This window comes from Thalia democratica, chromosome 7 (genome assembly GCF_965202585.1).
Source record: "Thalia democratica chromosome 7, ktThaDemo2.hap1.1, whole genome shotgun sequence".
NCBI lineage: Eukaryota > Metazoa > Chordata > Thaliacea > Salpida > Salpidae > Thalia > Thalia democratica.
This window is the reverse complement of record NC_139171.1, coordinates 60,507,629-60,526,776: the sequence shown is the minus strand read 5'-3', so window position 1 is coordinate 60,526,776 and position 19,148 is coordinate 60,507,629. Positions and strand designations below refer to the sequence as shown.

General features: G+C 26.0%; 1 protein-coding gene across 2 annotated transcripts in view; it reads right to left on the bottom strand.

Annotated features, from left to right (window-relative positions):
* Window positions 1-621: 621 nt before the first annotated feature.
* LOC145840625 (protein phosphatase 1A-like) overlaps window positions 622-19,148 on the bottom strand; it is a 30,548-nt gene continuing 12,021 nt past the window's right edge. The window contains exons 8-11 of one of the 2 annotated variants that reach the window (XM_082947941.1): window positions 17,828-17,948; window positions 4,445-4,542; window positions 4,194-4,216; window positions 622-1,772 (exon numbers count right to left, since the gene is read on the bottom strand). In XM_082947941.1, the coding sequence (XP_082804067.1) occupies window positions 1,755-1,772; window positions 4,194-4,216; window positions 4,445-4,542; window positions 17,828-17,948 (260 nt within the window). In that variant the 3' untranslated portion in view covers window positions 622-1,754. Of the gene's footprint in view, window positions 1,773-4,193; window positions 4,217-4,418; window positions 4,543-17,827; window positions 17,949-19,148 lie in introns of both variants that reach the window. The other variant, XM_082947940.1, reaches the window with a different exon arrangement.

Here is a 19,148-nt window from a genome sequence, read left to right as displayed (position 1 = left end):
TCACAACACCTTTGTTTGCTCAATTGTTTAAATAAAAGGCTGGTTCCATTGTTGTTCGCCATCTTGAAATCAATTTGTTTTTTGAGCGTTTTTCGCTGTTTCCCTGGAAACAAACCGAATGTGCATTGGCGCGTGATAAATTTTAAATAGTGCGAAAGTGTGATCTTGGATGCAAAAATGATTTTAGTCACCAAACCTTGTTACTTTTTAAGAATCAGCAATTTTCAAGCTGCTAATTTTTTGATAAATTTCAATGCTATTTATCATAAAACCAAAAGTTAATTATAATTGCTGCTTTTTTAGTGTTTTTAAAATTGGCTTTTAAATAACAAACCGTCAGTTTAATTTTTCTATAATTATTAAAATATTTGCCGTAAATGTAGTTGCGTTTAACCTTTTAGATAAGATTTATCTTTATAACTTATACTAAAAATTACGAGACTTTATAAAATTTTTTCTTGCAAATCAGGTTTAACTTATAGCTTTTTTTGTACATGACATAAACTTTTTAACTATTTAAAAATAGCTAAATTGTAGAATATATCTTATTTTATGAATATATACACATATATAGTAATTTACTGAATATTTTTTTACTAAAGGTACATTACACCAAAACAGTTCAATTATAAAAATTTATTCAACTAATAAAACAAATATAGTCAGAATTATCCGATAAAAAATCAAAAAGAAAGAGTCTAACAAACCGAATATTTAAAAGAAAAATAAAAAGTTTGAGGCCCTAACATATCAACAACAGAGTGTCAAAAAACGAACAAAAAATGAAAAAAAATATTGACAAACTGAAAAAACGAGTTTTCATTTTTGGGGTAGAAGTCAAAGTAGGTCTCAACAGCCGACAGATGTGGGGGTGAGAAAGCGCGGGAAATCATCGGAAAAGGGCGGGAAAAGTACTCAAGTGCACCACACCAAACGAAAGCGTATTTGGAGAGACTGCATTTACACATGTAAGAATTTGCAAGAAAAACTAAAACCTTCCGACCAACAGACTTTTTTCCACACAAATTTTTGGAAATCTGCATCTGCTGGCGTTCCGAAGGCTTGAAAACGAGAGAACAAATTACGAGAGAAGAGATTTTTTTTTGAGAGAAGTAAAAAAAAACGAGAGAGAGCCTAAGGTTTCAGTGCACAGCTTTTTAATAAATTGGGAGCTCAATCCTTATCACTTGCTAAAACTCCCGCAAAAAAAGTTTATTCAGATATGTAAAAGAAAAAAGCTTGTACTTTAAAAATTAACACTTATGTTCAACATTTAATTTATGAATTTATGTTTAGAAATTCGGATGCTTTTTTATGCAAAAAGTTAGTTCAAAACTTTAAAAAAATGCCAAGCCTCTTCGATTTAATAAAATTAATTTTTATAGTAGTTGTGTTTAGATTAAAAAATTCAAGGTTTTAACATAAAAATTAACAGGAATTAAAACTTTATACAATTAGCGAGGCTTGGCAAAAAAAAAAACTAACAAGAAAAACAACAACAATCAACTTTGCATTTTTCACAAAAAAAAAAGTGCACCTTTTAGCACGCACACATAGTAAAAAGTTAAATAAATTGATGTGTGCTCGTAAGCATTTTAATAAAAATAAAACATTTTTGCAAACATTTTAACCAGTCGCAGCATCGACTATGAACTTTCTGATACAAACACACGTTTTCAAAAATATCAATAAAAAAATATTAACATTTTTTAAATAGTTGAGAGAGAGACTTTTGAAATGTGAAAAGAACAACTTTAAGGGTTCGGTTCCGCCTGTGAATAAATAATATGTAATTAAATTTAACTCTAATTTAATTACTTGTTTTTTAGTTTGTTGTGAAAAGTTCAAGGGTTCTTATTTTAGTTTTTCAGGTAATTAATAAATCAATTGTGTACATGTGAAAAAATCAATAGATTCAAGTCTTTTATCAGTACAATTTTTAAAATTTTTATTTTATTAAAACAACTATGACGTCATAAACATTTATCCAATAAATGCAATTTTTTTTTGCTATTTTTGAATCTGAGAAAAGACTTGGATCCGTTGGAATTAAAAATATAAAAGAAAAAAACATTATGGTGTAACTAGAACAAACAATTAATAATTATTTCACATTTTTATCACTAAAATAATACTGCCCGAAGTGTGGCTTGTAAACTGGTTTCAGGTTAATCCTATTTATTTTTTAAACTTTAGTATTATAACTTATTTACTTACAAATAATTACCTGAAATTTACAATTTGTGAGAAACTTCCAATTCGAAATTCTGTTTTGGTAGAAACAAGAAACATAGATAATGATATCAGTAATTATAAAATATACTTAACGTTCATAAAAAGGTTGTTAATGTATTTTATTATAAATAATTTTGTAATTAAAATTACACATGTGTTTTTGTACATACTTGAGGTTTGAAGGATTTTTATGAAAGTACTCAACTTAGCAGTATTTTTTTCCTTTCAATTTTTTCCAATGTGAAGAACACACTTAAAGTATCAAACAAAATATGGCATAACTTAATGAATAATCCTTAGATTGAGTGATAAAAAAAAAAGGTCTGATTAAAATTTAAAACTTTTATGGGATGACACGCTTCCAACAGTAATTAAAAATAAATGTATTGTATTATGTATTGTATTATCAGTATTATGACGCATATTCTTACAATTTTATTTATTTTACTTTTTTAGAAAAATCTATTTAGTTATCTACAAAAACTATTGAAAAGGGTAGATTGAAAACTTTTAGTTCACAAAAAATAAAATATACTGCAAAATGAATTGTTGTCTCAAGTTTTTATATAAATGTATTGTAATTATTAACAGATACCAACATTTATTTATACAATTGTTTGTTAGTAAGAAAGTTTACTAACATTTGAGCATTTATTTTTTACTAGTGTGAGAATAACCCCGAATTTCCAGCATTAACCGCTGCCCTGCAGTCAACCTCTTTCTCTGATTTTGACAAAAAACAAAATACTTTTTCAAAAAATTTGAAACTGAACCAAATGAGTAAATTTTTAATTTCTGACCCAAAATTTTTTGGAAAACTTTAAGTGATAAAAAAAAACATGCGTTATGTAGTTTACTTTTACCAGTCTGCTTCAAACAAAATAAGTTATGTGAATTATTAATTAAATGATTATAAAAATCTAATAGCCATTCAGATGAACCTTAATAATTTAAGTTTATTTAAACCATCACTTGCATTATCAAGGCACTAACTTCTGGTGGGCTACTCATTTTACTGACTTCTGGTTTCTTGCAATATCTCTTGTGGTACAAGATACCCTTGTCAGGCAACTTCTATGTTTTACAAAAAAAAAGTTTCAACTTTTGTTATTTGAAACTAAATCAAATAAGATTTTTTTTTAAATTGTGACTCAAGAACTAGATGGAGCTTATGAAATTTTTAACTTTTTAACTAAAATCACTTCTCATTGTTTAATCACCAGTTACCAAGTTTAAACGTAAACTTATAAAATTTGTAATTTTGTTTGGGTTCTTAACAATCATAAGATTGAGTCAAAAGACTCTATCAGTTTTGTCGATTTTAACTAAAACTTTGATGTTTGAAATATTAAATTTCAATAACATTTCAGAATGACCTTGATGAACTAAACTGAAAACCATAATTTGTACAATTAAGCAAAGACACTATCTTATCAGTTTTTTATTCAGGACCTTTAGTTCGACACCTGCATTTTAGAAAAAGAGAAAAAAACTAATTCAAAATGCAAAATTTTGAAAGTTTGATTTTTGAAGTTTTGACTCAAGAGATGGATGGAGCTTATGAAACTTTCAACCTTTTATTTATACCACCAGTTACCGAGTTTAAAGACTCAAACCAACTTAATAACATTCATCAGTTTCAATCTTTAACTTAACCTGACCAACAGTAATGTTTATAAAAAAGTTATTACTATTTATACTGTTCAAATTTAGAGTTATGAACAGGTATTTCACAACATATTTAATACTTTTATTGTATCACAAAAAACTGACATGTTCCCATTCAATAAAATTTAATCACAACTAATGCATGTTTTCCATACTTCAAATCCCACAAACTTTTAACAAAAATAACTGTCATTATAACACCATATTGTTTATGTTTCTCCAAAATACCAAATGATCCAACTGCTAGTTACTTTCTATTACAATTATTTAATTATTTCAAACAAACTAACAGATTCAAGCGGTTGTCCGTTCTATTTATTATTTGATATATATATATATATATATATATATATATATATATTTATTTACAGATTCAAACAAACTAACAGACTCAAGTACTTGTTACTTTTATTTATATTATTATTCAAATGATTTAACTGCTTATTATTATAATATTTCAAACAAACTTACAGATTCAACTGCTAGTTATTATTTTATATTTCAAACAAACTCACAGATTCAAGCGGTTGTTGCCCGTTCTGCCTGCTGTTCTGCACCTGCTGGCTGCTTTGGTTGTTTCCGTCACCGTTGGCGTTCGAGTTACAGACCTCGTCGAACAGCGTTTCCAGGTAACGCCTCCTAGTGGTGAAAAATAAAAGAGTTTATTAAAATATTGTTTTTTATACACTTTTAAATGGAACAAGCAAAGTTGTCAAAATGAAAACAAATTTACGAGGTTTGTTATATAATGGGGTTTGAGGCAGAGCCTACTTGAAAAATTGTTACAACTATCGAAATGTCGAAATAAATTTTTTTATTTAAGTATTGATTATTAATTTTTTTAACACTTTTTAATTTAAATCTAACAAACGAAGCTATCAAGTTAAAAATTAATTTACGAGGTTCATCACATCAGAAATCAATATGAAATGGGAATTTGATGAAACTCCGTAAACTGTTACAACTGTGTTAACATAATTAATTAAACATCTTACAAAAAAAAAAGAGTGGTATTAAAAGTGAGATCACTAGGCAGATTTTTTTGACTAAAAAAGAACTATTTTGAATAAGACTATACATAACTAACACTTAATATCAAAAAACAGAGGCGGTACTATTTGATAAAACTAGAGACATTAGGTTGGAAATCAACAAATTTCAAGTCATTTATGCGCTTATAATTTCTTTTATCAATAATGGCAAAGTATAAGTAAATAAATAATAAATAGAAAATCACACAAACAATATTTTTGTTATATTTGTTTTATAAAAAAGGCAGGAAATAATGCATTTAAGTTTGTTAAATCATCAACACTAGCAACAGCTTTTAATACTCTCAATTACCAAAGAAAAAAAAAATGTTAAAAAAAAACTTTACAACGGTAGCTTTAGGTTGTAAGTTTTTTTTAAAAAATTTAGTACTTATAATGCGTTAGTAAAAAGCTTGTTTATTCAGATGATAATTGTAAACGGATGTAATTAGCTTTCGTGAAAGAAAAAAGTATTGTAATTAAGGGGAAGCGTTATAAACTTGACGAGGTTTTGTGCACTGGGTAAGCACACAAAGCGCTTTAAATTATTTATTTTAAAATTTAAATAATTAATAGTTCACAGAACTTCCAACAAATTACTTAAATACTAAGAATCTTGGCTGAAAAGTACTTTTTGATAAAATACAAAAACTAATTTATAAAAAAAGATATTTATCGACATATTTGGCTTAAACACGAAATAAAGATATTAAGAACACCTTATTTGTTTAAAGAGATTGGTTTCAATTTGAAGTTTATATGATTAGATTTAGCTTTAATTTTATTAAAAATAGACTTTAACACCAATTTAAGTCATGTTATTTGACAGATTCGGCGAAATTTAATTTGTAAAACATGATTTAAACTATAAATAAAAGCAGTTTGGGAAACTGTTACATTTCACACAGTTAAAAATAAAAAACAAATTTTGTCATTTTAATAACACGTAGATAAAACTAAGTTCAATAAATACTCTTAAAAATTTTTCAGTAAACTATAGTATTTAGTTTATGTTTAAGCTATATTTTAAATTTAAACTTTTTAACTAAATGTTTTATTGAATTAAATCTAAAAACGTTATAGGGTTAAAGAAACCTGAGTTATTTCAAAAGATAGGTTAAACCTAAGGTTATATGTTTAGATTTGGCTTAATTTTTACAATATATAGTAATAAATTTAACTTAGTTTTGTTGAAGGAAAGCAAAGAAAAATAATAAAATATTTATTAAAACTTTCAGACAAAATGCTAAATTCCCCCCAAGCTAATTTGCATATAAGTTATCAGATGGAAATTGTAAACAATTACTTACAACTTTCCAAGAATTGTTTATATAAATATTACTACCCACAATATTTTATATTTTTAAATAAAGAACTAGTTATTGAAGTATAATTTGAACGTTAACGCTCAAGTTACAGTTGATGAAACATAAATTCACAATAGTTAATTTATGGAAGGGTTGCATTTAAATTTCACTAATCCAAAACCTACTTATACATCAACAAATTTTTTATTCTGATAAAATAAAAAATATTGCTATCAAAATATTCACTTATAACTCTAAAGCTCTATTAGGGCTCACATATAGTTTAACGAAATTAATTTCTCAAACAAAATAATCAATAGTGCTTAATTCTCCCAACTTTTCAAAGTTATTCATAATCCCTGGAAAACCTGTAATTTCCAAGCAACTTTTCAGTGCCAAATATATTGCTTTCGGTTTCGAGCCAAAAACTCAGTTTCTCTCAACTTAGTTCCGTTAGTTTCTTGCGTCGCGCAGAAAAAGTTTAAAAATCAAATTAGAAGCGAGCGATAATCAATACGCATGTTGCGACATCGCTGCTAACCAGCGCATGCTTGGCTTCAGCTCGTTTCTAACTGCAGACTTGAGTTTTAATTAGATCACAACCAAGCTTGAAGTTTATGTAAGCGAAAACATGTGGTATTCAAAAACCATCAATGTATCAGTGATTCAAAATTTAATTTTAGCTCACACTAAAATTTGGTTTAATATAAAAAATTAAGTAAGTTAATTTTTCCAGTCAACACTGAAACCATCAAAACCTTACGAACTTCAATCATGGTAAAACAATTCAACATAAACAACATTGAGCTCTGTGCAAAAGTCAACCAGTCAAAATCATACCAGGAGTTGCGCGATGAGATGTGTAAACAAAAGTGTGTCGACATCAAAATAGTAATTTGATAATGATGTGAAAAGCAACAACATTACGTGAAAAGTAACAACACAAATCTGATGTGACCTTTGATACGACGCAAATCAGACGCGCAGAAAATTCACGTAAAAATTTTTCAGAGCTAAATATATTAAGTGTTTTTATGCGAAAATTTCGGAATGCTTTGTCAACTTCAATTACGCTATAACGTGAATTTTTGAAAACTGTTTTAAATGAGACCCCTTTCACTTCAAGTTTAATAAGTTGTTTAAGATATTTCAGAAGTTCTAACCTTTTTTTTATTAAAACTTTCCACAAAATTATCGTTTTAATTTAATGTTGAAAATTTTAATACTTAAAACATTTTATTTTTAAATTTGCAAAACAAAAAGTTGAATTATATCTGCTAGGTAATAAAATATGTGGTTTGAAACATACATCAATTACCTAATATGTCAAATAATTTTTTTTTCGAATGTTCAAGATTTAATAACATTTTTAATTATCAAACCAACAAAAATTATTTAGGGAAGAGTAATAAATTTATGACCGTTAATAAATAACAAGCAACCAACTATCATACGTTTAATTAAAAAAAAATCATTTTGTAAGAAATGTTTAGGTAATTCTATATTCAATCTTAATTACTCTTGTTTTTTACTCTTAAGTTTTTATAAATCAGTATAAGAAAATAAATGTCAAGTTGTAAAAAATTTTATTTAATGTAACAGTTGGAACATGAAAGCACAAAAACAGTAATCAATTTTCCCATCAAACAACCAATTATGTCATATTTTCCACACAACTTTTTAAAACTAACAACATTAACCAGTTGAAAAGTAGTTCGTGATTCAATCTGCATACATTGTTATAACTTTTTTAAATTAATATTCAGTGTATATAAACAAAACAAGTCATTTTTTGATTTATTTAACACAACTGTCATCGTACTACAAATCTAAATAAAAACTTGTCCATTTGGAAACTTTCCTTAACTGTTTTGCACACATTTTATTACAAAATAAGACTTGTTCACATTGAAACTTTTTATAATTATGCACGTGAATAATAATAGAATATGTCATCTTTTTGATTTTTCAAACAAAACTACCAAACTTTACAAAAAATAAACATGAAAAACATGTGCATTTTTTTTCTTGTAACTATATTTTGCACGAATTCTACAACAAAATAAAACTTGTTCACAGTTAAACTATTAAATTTGAATAAAAATTTTAAATTTAACGTGAATAAAAACAGAAAGTGTCATTTATGATTTTTAAAAACAGAAAAACTACAAAACTAAACATTAAAAACATGTGCAACTTTTTTTCCTGTAACTGTATTTTGCACACAACAACTGCAAAAGTGAAACTCGTTCAAAACTTTTAATAATTGTGCACGTGAATGTACATGCGAAATTTGCATGCGCTGTCCGAATTACGTAATGATGAAATTCCTTGAATGCCAGAACTATTGTGTTTATAGTTTCGTCATAATAAAAAACTGTTTACATTTATTTTTTGTTATATGAACTTTTGATGTTGTGCGTTTTACTTAAGTTAAGATGCAATATATTAGTAAAAAATACTTATTTAACATTTTTACTATTATAATCGTAAATACAAACTATGGTGTTTACAGTTTCGTCATAATAAAAACTGTTTACATTTAATTAGTTTTTTGAACTATACAACTGATTTTACTTAGTGCATTTCACATTACTTATAAAATATAATATCATTATTTAAAATATTTATTTATGAATATAATTTTTATTAGAACTTTTATAAAAAACACTTAACTTTTGTGTTTATAAACTCGTCATAATAAAAAAAAACTGTTTACATTTGTTTTTATATTTTGAACTATTTAAATTTGTACGTTTCACATTAATTAACTGATATATTTCAATAAATAAAAATATGTACTTATTAAAACAAATTATTATAAATTATATACAAAACTTAAATATTATATTCGCAAATACAAAACTATTGTGTTCACAAACTTGTCATAATAAAAAAACTGTTTAAATCTTATGTTTACCATGGGCTAATTAGATCAACATAACATTAACATACTTTGCTAAAAGTCAAAAAAAAAATACAACAAACATTTATTCAGCTTATTTAATTGTGTTTTCAATTTCGTCATTACAAAAACTGTATACACGTTTAACAACCACGCATAGTGCTTTCAAAACTACTTTCTTTGCTTAAAATATATTCAATGTGAAATAGAAAAAATAAAATACATTTATTAAAAATAACAAACTTATATTAGACAATTTGTTAATTATATTGAGTATTTCAAATATTGAAAATGAAGTGTTAGTATTATTTAGAAACTATTGCTAATTTCGAGTTAATAATGCTTTTTTTTTTCAAAAAATACTAGTTTATTTTAAATTTTTTTTAAGTTGACATATAAACATTTGTATGAAAATAAATTTAACATGTTTCGAGTTCGTTGCACTAATAATTTTGTTTACAACTTGAACTATATTTAGCATTCAACTATTTTTGAACAAAAATTTAAAAATACACTTAAATTGCTATTACCTACTTGACTTATGCACTGATATTTTTGTTGTTTTTAAATTTAAGTTTTTATTTTCTTATTAGTTGTTTGATTATAAAATTTAAATTAAGTACTATACTGAACCTGAAACAAACAACTTTTTTTAATATTCAATAAAAACAACATGTTCATCCGTAGTTATATATCTAAATAAGTCACAAAATCATTTTATTACAATAACAAGCTTAATATTCGTTAAATGTTATAGTTTCAAACAAACATCCTGTTTTTTGTTTTAAAACTAACTTGACTTGAAATCTACTCTGTTAAAACTACTAAATTTGTACTAAGTTTTAGTTTTTATTTCAAAAATAAACCAACGTAATTTTAAAAACATTTTCAAACTTGAAGACTAATACAACATTTCATTAAATAACTTTTTAACTTATTTATCTGCTGTTTTAAAAAATACACTTGTTTTTATATCAATTCTCATTTTTTTAGTTATAAAACAATTTAAATTATATATATAATATTTCAAGTTTAAATAAAACTTCATTTTATAAATAAAGCAAATAACACCCTACATCCTAAAACAAACTTTAAAAAACCTTTTACAGCAAAAATTATCACATTTAAGCTTTAAGAAACCAATAATCAAGTTTAATCTTTATTTTTTCTAAAAATTCTTTCAAGTATAACATAACAGTTGGAAACGATATTACTTAACAATATTTACGAAAGTCTACTTATTACATAATATAAGAAATTCTAATTATTTGTTATCTACTGCTTTACATTTCGTTTCAAAATATTAACAAGTGAAAATTTTTAACTAAAAATACAAAAACAAATAAAAACTGGCATATAAGCAGTAGGAAGGTAATTAATTTCAAACACATACTTTAACTTTTCACATAGAAATAAAATAAGCATACCACAACTCAAAAGCAAATATTTCCAACACACACTTATCATTCATACAATGCTCCCACTCAACTTCAACTTATTTGACTTGGGAACATTTCATGCATTTCCAACACATGCCCTTCACAATTTGAAAAATTAGCATAATATCTCTCAACAGCTAGTAATTATATAACGTTTCCAATACATTTTTTTCGAAATATTTATTCACACAATGCATCCATTTAATTGCAACCCATTTGACTTGGGTGCATTTCATAACACCACCAGACCACAATCTGATTAAATGTGAACTTCACAGGAATATTTTGAAACTTTTACGTCCGAACTTGACAGGTTTAAACGTTTAACTGCTACTTTATTTAAAAATTCATTTTTGTTTTAAACTTTTTCCTGGAAACACCGTTATATTTCAAGAAGCAATCGGGAAATATAAGCTAACCAACTTAATATTATTGCTTATAGACTGAATGCAAATAAACCAGTTAAGCGATCTTAATTATCATAAGTTATTGGGGTTCTATGAATAAAATCTTAAGAATTTTTTTTTCAACGCATGCTTAAAAAACAAGACGCTAACATGAGTTCCTGATTTTAGTTCATCAGTTTATTTTAATCATCATGATATTTTTGACGGTGTCACGTTATAGATGTTTTGGATAACAATTATGAATAATTCACTTTTTAGTAAACATAGTTTAGTTGCTTCTGTAAAACATTTTCTATTTGTTAAATTTGGAAGCAAAAAAAGACTTTTATAAAAAAATCAGAATGAAATAGTCCATATCTAGGCATTTATGGTTTTTAAGAATAAAAGAAACGTTTTATGATAGTTTTATATGTTTTTAATACTTGTTACATATGCTAATCAAATTTCAATTGTTAACATTTAACTTACATAGTATTTCAGACGTAGACTTAAATTTCAATTAAGAACTTGATAGTAGCTTAAAAAATTGATGATTAATTTTTTACTAACTGAAACAACCTGGTAGAAGTTACTGATATTAGGTAACAAATATACTAGTTAAAAATGAACATTTTTCTCTTCAAATTACAACTCTTCAATCATATGCTAATCAAATTACAACATAAAAGCTTTTTACTATTTGAAGGTGAGATAATTCTGCATACAAAATTTCCACCCAGATATAATACAACAAAATTTTATTCTCAATAATGTAACGGCTTATCTATTTCCACCGCAAGCAAGAGTTCCAATTATTTTATTTTTAACTGCAGTTTTACTTCATCACTCATATTATTTATTTATCTTCAGTAAGGATAACTTATTATCTCAAAACACAGAACTTGTTTTTATAGAGAATTATGTATTGCTTGCTCAAAAATTTAGTGCTAAATATAAATTGTTCATTTTCTCAACATACCAAGATTTATATGAATTTTCTAGGATGAATTCTAAAAAATCTTGGAAAACTTTTAGTTGACAAAACGCAATTCTTTCACAGATTCTTTACTCACTAATTACAAAAGTTTGTTTTTAAGAGACACTTCACCTAATTGGAAAATAAATATTGCTTTATTTCAACTAACTAATATAAAACCTTAGTTAGAGTATAGTACAACATATTTATAAAACTAACGACACAATAACAACTTTGAACCATCGCATCATTTAAAAACAGCTAACTTCACCTCAGAAGTGTTAAGAACAATTTACAGGAAAATATTCTTCACAAACATATTATAAGGCATAATCAGACTGCGACAAAAAGCCTTTTAAACAGTTTAAAAACGCCAACAACGACATCAGCCTCAAACTTAACCATGCATCAACACAGGTTAATGCTGAGGTCAGCAGTGTTTCAAATCAAACATTTATGTTAACCGGGTTTGAAACTTTGTTTACTGGTGGAACTTATGCAACTTGGTGTGTGTGTTGCGTAAAATCGATTTAATTTCGCTGCTGGTTTGCACTGGCACACTTGTGCGCGAAAACAATCGACATACACAATGTAGTGAACTGTTCAAATCAGCGCTTCTTAACCTTTTTTTTCATGTTGTACCCCTTTTTGGAAGGTTATTACCAAATTTACCACCAATATGCAAATTGTGTTTAATTTTGAGGAAGAAATATTTTTTATGAACTTTAAGCTTATTAAATATAAAAAATCGTTTAATTATAAATTTAAAGGACAATTAATAACATTTGTTTACATGACTTGTAATAAAGAAAGTTCACCCGCTAAAACAAGGGAATTTCACCCCTAGATTAAGAATGGCTGGTTTAAACTTTTTTCTATAATCTTTCATACTTAAACTAATCTTATTTAAATATTTTAGTGACAATCTGTTTCTGCGTGGCACAAATAAAACCAATTAAAATATCAGGTTTGTTTATTTTTAGCAGACCTACAAATATTTAATAAGATATATTACAAATGCTTGTAATATTACTGAAACAAAATTTTCTTAAAAAGACTTGAAAGACCAACTCTGTGATAAAGATCATTTGTTTTCCAAATTAAAAAATATACATATGTAAAATAAAAGCATCTGGTATTTTGACATTTAATAATTATGGATGATTTTTTTGAATATTTTCGACCACACAAACTGATGTGAAGAGATAAAAACTACAACTTTATCGTTCAACTTGATCTGATTAATTGAACATCAAATTGTTTTACATCACTTTCCAATTATAAAGCGTGTTTTAAACAGAAATTATTGTATTGCAAGTATAACTCAAACTCTTTTTCTAAATTTATTTTCCAATAACTTGATTAAATATTTTCACTACAAACAATATAATAGTTTGTTTGAGGTAAACGATAACTTTGATTTTTTTATTTCAAAAATATTTGTGTGGAACTTCAACTTAATTTGATGCAAAAACAATTAACTTTGTCAAGACTTTCCCAAATCATGCCAGTGACAAGTAAATTTTCTTTTAATTAACTTAAAAATTTATATCATTGAAGAATTATATTTTCGTTATATATTTTATTTAAAAATTATTTTATAATTATCATATGAAATCAGCCTTTACAGGCCTCATATGCACGAAGGGACACTTTTGCACAGGGTGACTTTTGACAGTGAGTAAAAAAAAAGTTACCGACCGAGGGTAAGGGGTGATAGTAAAAATATTGATTAAAAAAATAACTAATTAAAATAAAATTAATAAAAAAAGTTACCGACCGAGGATAAGGGTAACAGTGATAGTAAATTAAAAATTTGTATTGCTAAAAAAATTCAACCTGTGCAAAAGTGTTGTTGTGCAAAAAAGTCCCTTCGTGAATATTTGATTCCTATCCAATTAGGTGAATTATATTTATTTTCAATGAAAATTTCCCATTTTACTACACATTGTAGTAAGAAACATTACTGCTTAAATTAGATTCTGTGCTTTTTATAAAAAGATTACAGCATTCATTTTTTTTTACTATTTTTTAGTTAAAAAAGCAGTCTTTACTTTACCATTTTCTTTTAAAATTTCCCATTATTTTAAGAACAATTAATAAAAATTCTCATTTCATTATAGAACAAAAATTTAGACAATTTTGTTTCAATAATTGATGTAATTGCCAAATAACGAATAAAAGTTAAAAGTATTTTATTTAAACTTTCGCAGCACTTTACGTAATTTTTACAGTAAGTAATTTCAATTGTATGAAGAAATTACTTTCACTGAGTAGCACTTTTTATTTTAGAATGAAAATAAACTAAATTTTGCCAACACAGTGATGTAATTCGTAGTACTTTTCGTAAAACAAACTGTAGTAAGACAAAAATAAAATATGAAAAATTTAAATTCTATATAAATTATCAAGCTGTTTTTTTCAAGAAATAGTTATCATTTTCTTAAACTTGAATCTTATCATTTACAACAGCTTTTTCTTTGTGTACTTAAGACATATCTTTACCAATACATCACTAAATTGTCTTTTTGGTTTTTCCTAAACGTAACGAAATAATTAGGTTTAACTCCTTAAACAACTAATTATACAAAAGATCAAAATTCCCATAACTTCAAAAAATTAAAAATACATTTTTAAATTTCATATCACGCCAACTGAATTTAACAGATAAAAATTCACTGGAACGTTTATCTATTCATCAGATAAACTTGAAATAAATCACCTTACGCTTTTATTACATCATCTGCGAAACAGTTACGCGTTCGAATATAAACTCAACTTTCCTGATAGCGGTGCACATTTAGATGCAATCATAAAACATTCAATTTTTTGGGTTCAATTTTGCGAAGAGAATGATAATTTTATAAATCTAAAAGGTACTTTAATGATATAAACAAACATACTTTACTCCCAGAAAAATTAAAAGTAGAACTTAACTTTTTTATTGCTTACTGGTAGATTTGGTGTTAAATTGAGCTGTAGTTTTTTAACTCCAAAAAAAACTTTATGTTTTAAGTAAGCTATTCAAAAAATACACGATTTATTTAATTTTAAACAGTTTGAAACAAGGCTTTATGACATCATAGAAGCGAATTAAACTGTGTTTTACTGCTCTGAAACAACAAGCTTCCCACTTGAGAAATAGAAATGGCCAAGTACAAAAAAAAACATGACTTAAAGAAATGAATAACAAACCCATTATCTGTCAGGCTATGATAACAATGAAACCAAAGTGAAGAAAATAGTTTTGGGAACTATTTAGAATATAAATTTCATGTACATTGTTAAGTATAATTATTATACTTAACAATGTACTATTATTATTAATAAGTTAACTGTGGAATTTCTTTAGTTGTTTTAATTACTTTGGTTCATCTGCTTTCAAATATCATTCTTGTAAATTAAACTAACAATAACAAGTTAATAAATGTATAATAAACTAAATACGTTTATTTGCTTTTAATTATGAGTTTCAGCAAGTAATAATGCGAAAAATAAACTTATTGATTCAGCACTACAAGTTAAATAACAAAATAATGATGTTTGAAGACCTTAGTTAGACTTACGCGCTAATAAGTAATTTATCAGAGTTAGGCGTTATATGATTTTCTTATAAAAACACAAGTTTTACGAGTAAGATTCTAATGAAAACACAATAAACTACTTTAATGTACTTTTTATTTTAGAAATTTTTTTTATTTGGTTGAAAACTTTGATAACACAAAATTAATAACAGTCTAATCTTTTATGTACTGTTTACTTAATACAAATTTTTATTAAAATGGTTCGTATTAATTTAGGATACGAACTAAACCGTTCAAGTATATTCAATTGCATCACACTTAACACATTAATAAATCATTTACTTTTCTAATTTACTCAGACTTTGGCAAACTACACTCTAATGATCTTTCTAATGAAAACAAATTTTTAAGGGCTTGAAAACTAACATGTTTGCCATTCTAGCTAGATTATGTAGTCTGTTAGAAAATGGCTTTATATATTAACAAATAAAACATATCAATTTAATCTTAATTAATGATGAAACAACCGAATATATAAACCACACCAATATTCAATGACATCACATTTAAAAGCCATTAACAGTTCTTATCACCTTTTCGATCTGCTGAAAAATTCTTTGAATTATATTACAAATTTATTTTTACGTGAAATTTAGCATAATTAAATGTTTTGTAGTGCACACACCTATTTCAACCCTTGAACATTTTCGCCGCAGTTTAATTTTCAAATAAATTTGTAACACAATTTAAAATGATTAATTTTAATTCGTTTTAAGCATCAACTGATTATATTTTTGCATTAACTGGTCACCGTAATTTTAACCGTGTACTATTCGATTAAAAGAAAATGTCAGAGGATAAAATATTTTTTTTAATTCAACATAAAACTTATCGTTTTATTGTTATAAGTGTTTAAAGATGTTTAAATGAAACTATCTATTTTTGAGTAGATTAAAAACTTAAATCTAAGATATCTTTTTAACAGTTGGTTGCAAATGAAAAATTCAAAACAACTTCATTTGATTTTAGTAGCTTTAAAAAAATTATCATGCGTAAAGAATATATAATTAAAAAAAGGGCATCTTTAAAAGAGCTTTCATTTTAGAAGTTTTTCGTACAAGCTCTACCAATAAATCAAGTCTTCTTTAGTCAATAAAATATAAAAGAAAATTTAAGCATTACCCAGGGCATCCAAATGTATATTACTTAACTTAAGTAGAAAAATTTTGATTTGACACAAAAAATCTACCATATAGATAAAAAAAATTGTCATTATCAAAATTTTTTTCATTAAAAACACATTTGGAAGTAGCTTTACAGCATCTTTTTAATGTTGTTTTACTACTTAGCACAGTTTTTTACCTTAAATTAATCTTTAAACTAAAAATAGACCCTCAAATATGTACTTTTAAAAAACAGGATAAAATTTTGAAAACATGGAGAAAATTTGCCAAAAACATTTGGCAGCCCTGAGTAATGTTAAGTCAAAAGGTGTAAAAATTATTTAAAATTTAAGTTTTTTTAGACTCAATTTTCAAATTTAGGGTTTTTCCAGGTTTTTAAGTTTTTTGGCAACCCTGATTACACTAGTAAATTTCAATAAATGTTTTCTCTTTCAGAAGTCCAAGTTCCTAACAACTTAAAACCACAAACACATTGAGCCAAAACGTAAAACTAAAGGTAATCGATAAACTATTTTAACTTTTTCACAACGCTTTATTTCGTACAAATGGACTTGTTACAGGACTACATACAAACAAAGCTACAATTTAACTTTTATTCTAGAAAATTTTAATCCAGTAGTTGCAACTTAGCACAGAAAAACTAGACTAGAACTGGAAACGAATAAAAACCCGACTCCAAATTTCAAAACAATTACAACTCCAGAACAATTAAACTAACTTACAGAGTTGCCACTTGTTTTTTCAAAAAAATTTTCAGGTTTTCAAAATTTCTCAAATTCCAGGTTTCCAGGTAAAGTGACAACCCTGTAACTTAGCATTGATGCTAACGGTTTCAAATCATTTTAAACGCTATTCATCACTTATGACGTCACTAAGTACACTAAGTTGGCGTCGAAGCCACAAAAAATAACATAATAATTTATGTAAATATTATCTAATACTGTGTTGAAGTAATCATAACCAAACGCATAACAGCTTTAAAAAGAATAGGAACGAATAATTTTCAACTAACAACTAATTATGATGCCACAAACTAATTTGGCATAAAGGCCACATTACATTTAACTTATATCTGAAAATTGCATTCAAGTAAGATCTTTGTAAAGTTTCAACACGTAAAACCAAACTCATACTTGAAAAATTAATAAAACAATTATGACGTCACAACTAACTTGGCGTCGAGGCCGCCTCCAGGGGGAAGTCCCACAACCTCGTCCAGCCGCTCCTGAATGGCCTGGTACACGAACGAAAAGTCCATAATGGGCGTTTTGCTGTTGCTCTCGTCTATTATGCCTACAAGTTAGGGGATTTTATGTTAGTTATTCTTTATTTATGTATTATTATATTTTGCGTATTATAAAACTTATACAAATAACATAAATTTATTTGCTGTAACAAGATGTGCCAAACTATTTGTATTTTGTCCTGTTATTTTAATTTCACTCACAAGTATGTCATAGGATTTTATATTATTTTTTTATTTATTCTTATTTGTTTTAGTGACAACATTTTAAAACCACGTGTTCACGAGAATATATTTATTTTAATTTATTTATTTTATACTGTATACTTGAAACTATGTCGAAGTTTTAGAAAAATTTATCTTTATTGTTAAAGCTTTAGTTTTACTGAGGTTGAGATTTACTGTTATATACGCAACTAGTTGTAATTTAATTATTTTTTTTATTTAACTAATCTTTTTTATAGCCTGGTATACGAATTACTATACCTTACCTACGCTAGAGGGTTTATGCTAGTTTTAATCAAATCACAGTAACATTTATATGTACATTTTCGGTTGAGATGAATTTAAGTACATCATTAAGTTTAAAAATATAATAATTATTATCATTTTATTTAATCTATTTAGTTCTGTATACTTCAATGTATTAGAGACCTTAATATTTTTACTCGTAAAACTTTTCAAATGTATATACATTTACATTTTTTGCAATGAAATTAAATTTATTTGTCAGTGTCTGTCTTTGTGGCCCGCTATACTCATGTAAGTGGATTTTTTGGTTCCAAACAACAAGTTTAAAGCAGTATATTTACTGCTGTAACAAATTTAACTCAATTTAATTAATCTATTTTTAATCCGGATTGTTTAGTTTAATAAAACAATATGTTGAAACTATATTTAATCGACTTGTTTTAAATCTGGATTATATGCTATTTAATCTTTGTTAACTCTTTTTCTTAAAAATGTAACAGACTAGACTCAAGTTCAAGTTTTTAACAACATATCAAAAATGTCATGCAATATTAATATCACCATTACCAGTTCTCAACTTTTGAATTTTACTTGGGAGTTTAGATTTCAATTAGTAATTTTCTAGATTAGTTTTATCCGTACCAAGCAACCTAACATTTTTAAAATGTAAAATACACCTCGAGTTTTTATTTACACATCTAATAAAATCGTACACCTTCAACAAATACAAGATTTCATCATTGAATTATACTAACAGTAACTGGTCTTAATGAGAAAAT